This window comes from Megalops cyprinoides, chromosome 6, assembly GCF_013368585.1.
Source record: "Megalops cyprinoides isolate fMegCyp1 chromosome 6, fMegCyp1.pri, whole genome shotgun sequence".
In the NCBI taxonomy this organism is placed as follows: Eukaryota; Metazoa; Chordata; class Actinopteri; order Elopiformes; family Megalopidae; genus Megalops; species Megalops cyprinoides.
In genome coordinates, this window is record NC_050588.1 from 1,386,914 (window position 1) to 1,398,533 (window position 11,620).

Sequence of the window (11,620 nt, forward strand, 5' to 3'; positions counted from 1 at the left end):
GGGTTTAAGTGAGCCCCAGCACCACCCTCTATCCACCAAAAGATGGTGCTCTCTGCCACCACTCTCCTTCGCCTGCAGTGGGAAATCCGCATCCATGTTTCATCTTTTGGTGATCCAGTTCGAGGATGGGCAAATTCCTAACACATCCAGTTAAAAAAAGACTCCAGTCTAGACTGCTGTAAAAATCACTTAAATAATCACATTAAAATCACATCATTTAAAATGTACACACTTTGAGAGATTCGCAAAGAGAGGGACCTGGGAGTTAGTGGGGGGGGGGGGGGGGCAATGGCAGCTCGGAATGTCCCCGTAATTCACCAAAAAAGAGGGAGGGACGCTGGAGCCCCTGCGGCCCTCCACTGATTGAGAAAAGGATGAAATGGTGGCTGCTGCCAGTCAGTGAGCTGCGCGGGTCGGGCAGGAATGCGGCGTTGCCGAGGTAACACTCTTTAAATAAAACCCGGATTAAGCGTTTAAATTTAACAAGCTCAGTCAAAGTGCGGCTTCATCCTATTATCTAATTAAGGGTTTAGGGAAAATCCCCCGTGCCGAGGGAGGAAGAGGCATCCCTGCAACAGTTGCGGTAAAACATGGTAAAGTTGGGCTGTGGGAGACTGTTGTTGTGAGAGTGCATTACCGTAGCTGACATCAACCATAATGCCTTACTCCATCCTGTGTTAGCAAAGTTCTGGTCTCCCTTTTCATCCACTGTAGTTTTCATTATTCTACCTAGTAGGGGATGACTTGTGTAGTGTGCATTCCTGTAAAATGTGGAGGCTTTTTTCATTTTTTCGCTGAATGGACTGATAGAGGCCCGATAAGGGAAACCCGCGTGGAAATGACAGCAAACTTAAAGTGCAGTGAAGCGGTTTGAATGTGAGTTGAGCATGTGTGGGTGTGCCCCAGTCCAGTCAATGCTGTATGGTTACCGCAATAACAGTCTGAGCTCCGCAGGCTGCACCAATCGCAGGCATCTCCCAAGAGTCCGGGCGGGAGAGATGGCCCATCAAGACCGAACCCCCCCCCCCCCAGATTTTGTCTGGGGGGCGGAGTGAGAAGCACGGGAGAAAAGCTACAGTCACAGTGGGAGGAGGAGGGGAGCTGCCATGTGCTGGGGGGGGGTGTTGTACTCAATTCCAGAGGCCGAAGAATCGTCATCCTCTGTAAAGAAACTGGTCTTCAGCACTGCAGGGTCGCCATCCTGCATGTAATCCACTCATGTCAAGGATGGCAGAAGGGGGGGGCAGAGCCAGGGTGTGAGCAAAGCCGGCTATTGGTGCTGGGAAAGGAGGGAATAGATGACCATCCAATCATGCATGAGTGAAGAGACTTGTCAGGAATGGCAGTGGGCGGGGCTATTAGTGTGTGATGTGCACGCGCTGTGCTTGTTGACTTCGAGCTCAGTACCATATGGACATAAATACATAGTTATGCATATGTGTGTGCATGTATGTATGTGTTGTGTATGGATATGCAGATACATATACAGACTCGCACATATACAGTTTAGGGCTCAGTACAAAATGACCAATAGAGGCTCAGTGCTGAGCATCTGCTGGTGTGTGTTGGTGTTCTCTCTCGCAGGACAAGAGCAATTCTGTGCAAATATGTGTTGATGTGGCCACGTCTGTGCCTGTGAGTGCGTGTCTGAGTGTTGTATGTGCTGCATTTGTGCGTTTGTCAGCGTGTCCAGTTTTATTTCTACTTGTGTGTGTGTGTACTGCAAACGTGTGCGCATGTATAGTGTATGTACCGTGTGTGTGTATCTATGAGTATGTGTGTATTTCGTCTGTGTGTGCCTATAGGAAGGCACTGGGGTTTGCTCTGGGGTCTTTCTGGTTCCGGTAGCGCACGGCCAGCCACACGCCTAGGATCTGTAACGATATAGTGAAGGAGGCGGTGAGTGTCAGTCGGGGTCAGAGTGACCACAACACTCAGAGGCCCGATGGGAACACGGGAGGGTCCACAGGTAGGCGTGCCCTAGGGGGGAAGGTGCGAACTCACCTCTGTGAAGCTGAAGAAGAGGCCTACACCCCCAAGGATCTGCAGCGCTTCAGCGGAGTGCTGCAGCATCAGCCCCCCGCAGGTGTAGCACTTCTTTGTGCGTTTGCATGGCTGGGGGAGGGGGAGATGTCTTACATCATCAACATGAAACGGCCACTGTTTCCGCAACTTAGCATTAAATCACTTGCCCATTGTAAGGTAAGCAACATGAAGCTACATACGTACACAACTTCATATGTACACTGGAGCCTGCTTGTCACATCAGCTCTAACCCAGGGGCCTCTTAGAAGGAGGGGCTATTCAAAGGGAGGAGCTAACTGGCCCTAAAGACAGCAGAGTAACTCATAACTCTCCGCCACCTTCTGAAGGCTCACCTCTTCTGACTATTCCTGGGTTAATCTGTCTCAGATCTGCCTCAATCTGCTATGCCTGATGTATATCTGCTGCAGTCTGTCTTTAGTAGTTACAGCCAATGACTAGTCACTACAAGTAATTTCACCAGACTAGCACTTTGTGCTTTCATTGGGTGAGGTGGCTTCTTGCTGACTTTTATTAACCATTAATAGCTGTCTCGCTGTCATGATTGTAAAGAGTATTCTTCATTCTAGTTTTCACATGCCAAAATCAACCCCAAAAGTAACTTACCACAGTCCACCAGTCTGTGCTTTCTAATTAGGACAATGGCAGGGAGTGGAAGTGAGGTCAGGTTTGCAAATGTGGCCTAACTCTTACAAAAAAGTGCTGGGCTAGTGAGCATGAAGTGTTCAAAAGCCTAATCGCAGTCCAGTCACAGTGCTGGGAAGAAGCACCGTGAGGCAGAGTCTGTGAGATCAGCCACACTGTAAACGCTGACCTCAACTTTGTCCTGTTCAAGATTAACTAGACAATGATGAACAATTCAAATGGTATCAAAACACTCACATTAACCAGCTGAATTAAGATACTTTTTGTATATACGTGTATCAAATCTCAATATCCAAAGCTCACATTTTGGATCAAAAGTATCTGAAATTCACATCAATAGCATGTCAAATGTACGTTCTGTATCCATATGTTTCAAATTTCAATGTGTCAAGCTCACTGTACCGAAGGGTGAGAGCAGTCACTCCACTCGGCCTCGAACCCAGGTCTATGGGATACTGAACTGCAGCTTTGACCGCGACACCAAAGAGTAAGGATCGTTAGTATGGCAGTCAGAGCACATACTCAACCATTGTGACAGCACTGTGTCACACACATAATATATCAAAACATCTTAAATTCACATCAAAGTCCTAGAAAACATAGAAAACATTACTACGTGTTTATGACATGTGAGATGTCAGACAAATCTGATGATCATTGGATGCTATTTTGGAACATTAAGCCACGATAAGCCTTAATGGGCGTCAATAGAGAAAAAAAAATGCTTAATGTAAAATAACATCCATACTCATAGGATTCGCGGTTTTGATTTTTTTGACAGTTGAAAGTGTTCATGACAAGACCTGTCTGAGAGAAATTTGGTGATCATTGATCGCTGTTTTGGAACATTAAGCCACATTAAGCCTTTTCACGTTAAGAGCTTTAAAATGTCCCTGAAGTGGCGCTGAACGTTGCATCTTTTACCGACTGAAATGCTGGTTCCGCAGATGAGGCACACACACTTGTCCTTCACATTCATGGGAAAAAAAACTTCCCATTCCTCATGGAAATAGCATGTTTTTTTTGGCCTGCCCACTTTCTTTGTTCATCATAAATCTGGCTATTTTATAAGCTAAACTGGCTTGCTAACACCACCAAACTCCTTGCTTTAGCTCAGTAGCTACTTCAGTAGCTAGCCTACAGGGTAACTGATGTGACGTGTTGGCAAACTTGACAGCAGCCCAACTTATTTGATTGACAGGTGATATCATTTTGTGTTGGAGGGGGTGGGACATCTGTGTATTTGATTGGATTGAAATGGGATGAGGTTTCCAGTGTGCATTTATTTGTTGTCAGATTTTTTGTACATAATCTTTGAACCTTTTGGCGAGCTACTCAAAAACAGGCAGCGAGCTACCGGTAGCTCACGAGCGACATGTTGGAGACCCCTGCTCTACACATTGTCATGCATTTTGTCATGGACCATTTGTATACTTTCCCCTGCAATTTCTAATAATCTGTCAAGCATCTGCCAAAAAGCATCTTTAAGTTGCTTCATATTTGATAGACTGCATGCATAAATATAAGGGTTTCATTAAGTCTGACATATATTGCTCACTTTCAAGGGATTGCTCAGTAATGACAAAAAACCCTAGGTTTTTAGCACTTGACTGGCCACTGCACAAATAACCTGTTGTATGTGCAAGTCATTCATTTTTCCCGAATAATTTAACCCTTTCATTTTGATGGAAGAAAGGGCAGGTATGAGCGTTCTGTGGCGTGTGCGGGATGGGGTGAAAGGCTGAAGGGGTGCGAATCAGCCGGCTTAGACTCACAGCGATGCAGGACTGGACTTCACTGACAAACTGTGCCTGGCTGGCTGTGGTGTTGAAGAGGCCGCAGCAGTCCAGCTGCTTCTCCAGAGCCCCCCGTGTCCCGTTACCCATCATCCCCCAGGTGGCGTTCAGCAGCTTCTCCTGTGTACAAGAGGAGAGGAAGGGAACATGTAACATCAGCAGTACAATATTTAACCCCCTGCCGCAAACTAAGGAATGAACAATGACTGTTCACAGCTTGTGATCTGTTAATATTCACAGTTTATGATCAGTCCATTAACGTTACTTTCAAATTCATATTCGTGTGTCATGTCTGAAAATGTGAAAATTGTTTCATCTGTTACAACCTTTGGCAATATGACACCATGCCAATGAAGTAGTTTGAAGCTGAATTTAAATTTTAGAGGGAGAGAAACAAAGACAGGAAGAAAAAAACAGAGGTAAAATGGGAGAGGGGTGAGTAACAGAGAGGGAGAAAAAGAGGAACAGAGGGAGAGAGAGGGAGACAAAGAGAGAGAGAGAAATGGAGAATGAGAGATTTACTTCCTAACATGCTGAGATAAATACTCCTAAAAGAACATTTATTTAAACAGATAATGGCCACGCTCCCCTGTTTCCTGATGAGGAAGAGATGTCGGTCATGCCCACTGCCTCTCAGGCAGCCCAATATATGTCCACATCACACCGCAAGTCTTCACTGCTTCAGAAGTGGGAGGCTTTCCACAGTATTAAACAATTTCATGGAACTTACGGTTATGGTACCCTTTCTGACATGCAGTTACACATGCCATTGTTGGCTATCAATTTAACTTCATTTTGGGACACATATTTGTTTACATTACATTATTTTCATTTAGCAAACACTCCCATCCAGAGCAACTTAAATAGTTTACAATTTTATTCATTTATACAGTTAGATATTTACTGAGGCAACTGAATCGAACCAGTGACCTTTCCGTTACAGACCCTGTTCCTTACCACGATGCCACACTGCTGCCACATGATTTGATTCTAGTATATTGGATTTGATATGAGATGTAAAATCCCAGCTGAAAGTGAAAACAGAAGGCAGATGTTCTGACACTCTCAAGACCCAATCGGAGCGGTCCTGAGCCCTGCAGTTACTATCTGTGAGTGTGTCCATTCAGACAAGTCTGATTGGTCAGATTTGTCTGGGCGACTGACAGCATTTACCTTCAATATGTTCTCCTTGTTTCGGTGTTCTAAAGCAGCTTGGCTGCCCAATCCCCCAGACACCCCACGTCTGAAGGCCTCCATGCCCCTCCCCTTCGGGGTTAGGCTAGTAGCCAACAGCTGCACAGGCAGCAAGTTGATTCTTTAGATTGGCTTCTTGCTCGTTTCCTCCTTATCTATGTCCCTACATACATGCACATATATTTCGGTTTTCTATTCTGCTACACAGATGTGCTTAATGGACTGCTGTGGTGACACTACTTTGTCTTCTGAATGTTGGTTTTTCCTGCAAATAAAACACCATTGGATTTGGGGGGGGGGGGGGGGGGGACAGAGGTGATCAGGCCAAGTGGACAGGGGAGGAGAAGGGGGCAAAGCCTGGAAAGGGGATCCAACACCAGGAGTTCAAGACCAGTGGAAAGGTTTTCGGGGAGAACGGTGTGGTCACAGACGGACCCCCACCTGTTGTTCGCGGTTCATCGCCAGGCAGGAACAGGACACTCCAAACTGGAAAAGGAACACCAGGAAGAGGATGACCATGTACTGAGGGGAGGGGCAGTCAAGGAAACAGCGAAACCAACAGAGCTTCCCTAGGAGTGACACAATGAATGATAACAATGACTGTAAAAATAAAAACAGCTATAGAGTTTTTTGTGGTCACACCCACACCCACACTCTTATCGTTCAACACAAATGTCAAATTCGTGCACTTTGATTCAAGAGAAAAGTCATCTGGACCTCAGCGTGCTGCCATGCAACATTACGGTGATAACTAGTTATGCAGGTAGCCACTGCTCATTTCCAGGTAACTCCCCGTTTCTGCTCACAAGACATGTTTAGAAAAGGGGGCTGGTTTTATCATACGGCATGCCCCCCCCCAAGACTTCAACTCCCACTTCTAAATGGAATCTTCTGCTTTAATGGCTGGTCAAAGTAATGGGACTGCACCAATTATGCAACTGTGATTGGTTAGCAATATTTTAAACGTGAAACGGCACCTGGAATTCAGTCTGAAAATGGCCCCAACAACTCTGCTGTGATCCCATCATCATTAGCTGAAAGTCATTTCTTGAGGCTATCGTGGAGGAACCACCTGCATTGATCTGTCCTTGAGCGATTTGCATTTCTAACCCAATATATGAAAATGTAATATATAGATATATCTCGACATAGATATACAGGAAATTAGACCCTGGCGGATAAATCGGCGTGCCGATATGAGCTAATTGCAGATATACTGGCATCGGCGTTTAGGCTATAACGGCCAATAAATGACAATTAAAAAAGAAACGGAGAGACGGAAGACGGATCCTTCAACCATGTTATGAGTGTTGTCGTTGCATAGTTTGTCCACCAGAGGGCACACTGCAATTCCACTGTTGGCAACACACGTGGTTGGAACGCCACAAATCACAACAATCTGCTGACCCAAGCAGAGTCGAGCAGAGTAGCCCACGACGGAGATCATTTGTGTTCATGGTAAGCTGATAATCGTCATGAGAAACATATTACTTAAATAATAATAAATATCCCCCATCACTTCTCCTCTTAAGCCTGACAACATCCATGTCAGTCATGCCTGATTTTGCTGCAGTAACATGAAAGCTGGTACCGTCAGTCAAACATCAAAATTATGTTTAACGTTACGGTAGTTGAGTGGTGTAGGCTAAGCTGTTGACAAACTTGATTGTAGGTGTATTTATGAAACAGTGCGGCAGTTCTTGCGAGTAAACAAACAACGGTCCTATCATCTCTCCCACGTCACTTCTAAAAATTCTCTGGCAGCCTCGCTTACAGCAGCTTATAACACTGTCCATTGCTAAATTAGGTTACCCACAACGTTAGCTAATGCCATGTTTATCAGTGGAAAACCGCTAACGTTAACGAGCGGTTAAACCATAGTGTTTCACTTATTCTGCCTAAATGAAGCGATGGTAAATATATTTGCGACTCGCATGTCTGTAGTTACAGACGGTGCATTGGAAATTATTAACCCTTTCGCACATACAGTCACACCAGTGTTATTAGTCGTTTAGCGCGTATGCTAAAACTTGTGTGATTATAACAGTAGATTGGAGAAATTCTAGCTAATTTTAGCTTTGAGGAAACAGCGATATAACTCTAAAAAATATAGCAAATGCTAACTGAAAACTATGAGAAGCTTAATAACGCTAATGAAAACATAATGAACTATGAAAGAGAACACCCACGCTACATAGCATAAAAACTAAGTTATGTGCGACAGGGTTAAACCAGAGGGGACACGTAAATAAACGTGATCTGAACAAGTATTTAACATCGCTTTGTAGCCAGACAAAGTTGTCTAGCTTCTCTTTCAAACATGTAGTGTGAAATCCCAAAGTCGCAAGTCCTCGTTGCAGACAGTCATGTAGTATTAGATGCATTCAACAGCAGCGTTTACTCTAGGTCACTGTCAGTTTACTGCATAGTTTAAGATGGCATGATATTTTTTAAAACTTTTTTGTATTTTTATACATTTGACTCTTATTTATCAAAACTTTACTATATTTTGTTGTACTTTTGTTCAAAGTTCCATTTATGACAATAAAACAAGTTTATTTTTAAACTGCATCATGTCATGTTATCTTGGTGAGGACTCAAATAACTACACATAACAAATGTTAGGGAAAATCTTTCTTTATGTTATGTGTTTCTGAAGAAGAAGAAAAAAGAATATTGGCCGATATATCATTATCGGAATTTTAAATCCTCAAATATCGAAATCTGTATTGGTCTTAAAAATCCTACATCAGGTGGGCTCTACAGGAAATATAATTTGCGCTGTTGCAGGACTTCGGAGTGCTGCCAGTGACAGAGGTGGAGTGAGGGGTCCCCACAGTGATCCTGTATCCTCACTGCACTCCAGCACCGCAGCAGAGAGGGAGAAAGGATACGAAGAAGAGCATGACTTGGTGGTGGTTGAGGGCCCCAACGAGCCCCACGATGGCGATGAGGAGAAGGAAGACACCCACAGCAATCACCCCACCAATGATGTGGATGCTGGAGACGATCCCAAAGCCTTTGCCCCAGGCCGCCACCCCGATGAGAAGCAGGCCCACCAGCTGGGGAGGGGGAGAGGTGAGTGCAGTTAGACCCACAGACACACACACAAAATCAGACACAGACACACACACACAATCATAAAAAGTTAAGGACAGTATCACACATAACAGACAGACACACGGTACAGACACAATTACAGAGTCCAGACAGAAATATACTCACACACAGACCGACGCAAGCTAAGTCACTTGATGGAATACATTCACAGACGACCGCAACCACATCTAATAATTACGGAAATGTGCTGGCACAATAAAGACACTACCAGTCCAACTTTGCAGAGAACAGGGAAACAACACGCTAACGCAGTCCGACCATGCAGAGAACAGCGTTACGATAGACCCAGCGAGAATCGCAGTCAACGAGAAGCGAAAGCGAAGCTGACTGTTCTCAAACGAGACGCTAAATGATTTTTAACACGACAGCATTCCATAGCAACATTACAGAGCAAATTTCGAAACGAATTCCCTCGTCTTATTTCTAACCTCTTCACAAATACAGTCTTATCAATAGATAAGCAGTCATTCTGTACACTCCTCCAACAGAACACTTCTAAGACTCAGGGGTAGAGAGGTTATCAGGCTGAGAGGGACTGAATGGATAACAAAACCGTTTCGAATTGACTGACATAATGACGTAATCTCAATATAAAATGACAAACTGAAAAGGCGCAGCCAAAGGGATTAATTCTCGTTTATGCCGCTCCCGACGCCCTCAAAGTCAGGATGGAAGGGTATATATTTTCGAGTTTGAGAGCGACTTTGATAAAATGCCACGAATAAACCACGCTTTCGAAGTTTGTGAGCCACAGTCACGTCACCGTGGCACGTGGTCGTCTTGACTGCTGACCACGTTGATAAAATGCCGGACTAAGCTCGGCCATGAAAACAGTTTCACTAGTTAACTGTAAAGAGGTTCACGCTTGGCCCTCCCTCGTTAATAAACTGGACATGTCTTGGCAAACTTCACAATGAAGAGGAAGGTACCTATGATCGTGCTTGCCAGAGTATTTTATTTTCAAGGCACTAGTAACAGGGTCTCTCTGTCCACTACAAACACCACAACAAGGCATTTTCGCCTTTAATATGATCTGAACAGGAGTGCGTGTTTGGGGATTAATACCATTTATTTTGGTTCAACAGCACGCTTTTGTTAATGACCTCTACTGGGCCCCAAAACCTCGACAAAGCCTGGGTGGAAGAAGCTCAGTCTTAGCCTTCGTTTTTCAATAAAACGAATTACTATCATTACCATGTAATGGTAGGAAGATTTGCGTTGACAGTCGTTCTGGGTAAGAGTGTACATCACATGACTAAATACAAACACTAGTCGGCGGGCTAGTTCATCATCACGCCCCCAAGACCGCTAACCTTCGCTATATATTCTAACGAAATACATAGCTACCACAGCGTTACTATTCTCCCTGTTCTAACCCTCATTTTTTACTCTGACTACCATTATAATTGAATCTAGTATTAATGACACATAACACAGCAATGCAATAGCAATGGCTTCAAGTGCAGAAACACTGTACAAGTAACCGATCTGTAATATTTAAGCAAAACTAGTGACTTGCTACAGGAGCTGGCTAAACTTTGCTATCTTACTAATTTGGCTACGTGGGATAAATAGACAAGCTAGACTAGCGTCTTGCAAACCTAGCTGCTATTTTCACAATAAATGGTCAAACATCCATACTAAAACTGTGAGTAGAATTTGCGTAATCATAAACGAAACTCTGTCGAGTCTAATTCATTGCAGAAAACATGCAGTGTAACAGTCCAGGGATAAAACAGTTTTGCTAGCTAGCCAGAGAGTGACGTCACATACAGTGACGACACCAGACGGCCTGTTTATAATGTGTAGCCATTTCGCAATTATTTTGCAGATCTTGTGGTATTAGAGCGCATGTTGGCCATTAAAGCACTTCAGCTCCGGTTAGGGTCAATTAACTAGCATGCTACATTAAGATAACATTAGATGACTACACAGCTGTAATGCAAAATCACCGTTAATTAATAAAAACAGCTAACAGAACGAGCGCGTCATTTTATGCACTAGCTAGAAACCGGCGTGTTTGTGTGCGCAAATGCAAATATGTCAGATGAATAGCTCGCTAATGACAGCAAGCAGGGTAAATTGTAGCTTTTTGGGAAGAAATTTGCGCGCCGTCAACGTTACTTGTTGATTCGAGTTTTTTTGATTGGGTATAGCTAGCTTGCTAACTTATGTTAGGTAATTAAATACATTTCGATAAATAAAGCTATACTGTTAAATCGGTGAGTCAGCTAGCTAGTTACATTTGGTTTCATACATTCGCAATCGCTCGTGAAAGTGGAGATTATCTGGCACTCGCTACGCTTTTGATAGGCTAGCTACGAGACAAGACTTCTACCCGTGTTGGTAGTGAATCGTTACTCACCATGTAGACCACGTTAAGAGAACAAAGAGCATTTTTTGAACATGTAAATCCTCCGCAGACCATCTTCAGAGTGCTTATTATACGGTTCCTAGACCTGAATGCCGTATCGTATGGTTTTGTTTATCTAGCTATCGTTTTTATTCGTCCCCAAAGACGGTCAGAAAGGCGCTTGCTGCCTCCCAACTGCTCCAGACAGATTTCCCTCAGTCAGCCGGGCGATCGCCTGTAAACTTCCCCGTTGTCGTTTGGACCGCTGCACAAAGAGTGAATCCCATTGGATACTCAGTCTTCCGTCCCACCTACTAGGGAACGCCCCCATAAAGGGATAAGAACCTCTATCCAACATCCCCTTTCAAACATGCACTGGACGCCGGAACTTATCTAGCCATTAGGGAGGAGCTGTATGTGAGAACGCAAACGTCCGAATCAGTCGGACTGCACATGTGACGGACTTCGT

General features: G+C 44.3%; 1 protein-coding gene across 1 annotated transcript; it reads right to left on the minus strand.

Annotated features, from left to right (window-relative positions):
- Positions 1 to 276: 276 nt before the first annotated feature.
- Positions 277 to 11,376, minus strand: LOC118778806 (tetraspanin-31-like). Its single transcript, XM_036530534.1, has 6 exons — positions 11,164 to 11,376; positions 8,573 to 8,740; positions 6,120 to 6,200; positions 4,464 to 4,604; positions 2,005 to 2,115; positions 277 to 1,874 (listed from the first exon to the last, which is right to left on the minus strand). The coding sequence occupies exons 1-6, from the start codon at positions 11,224 to 11,226 to the stop codon at positions 1,800 to 1,802; spliced, it is 639 nt and encodes a 212-aa protein (XP_036386427.1). The 5' UTR covers positions 11,227 to 11,376; the 3' UTR covers positions 277 to 1,799.
- Between the last annotated feature and the right edge of the window lie 244 nt (positions 11,377 to 11,620).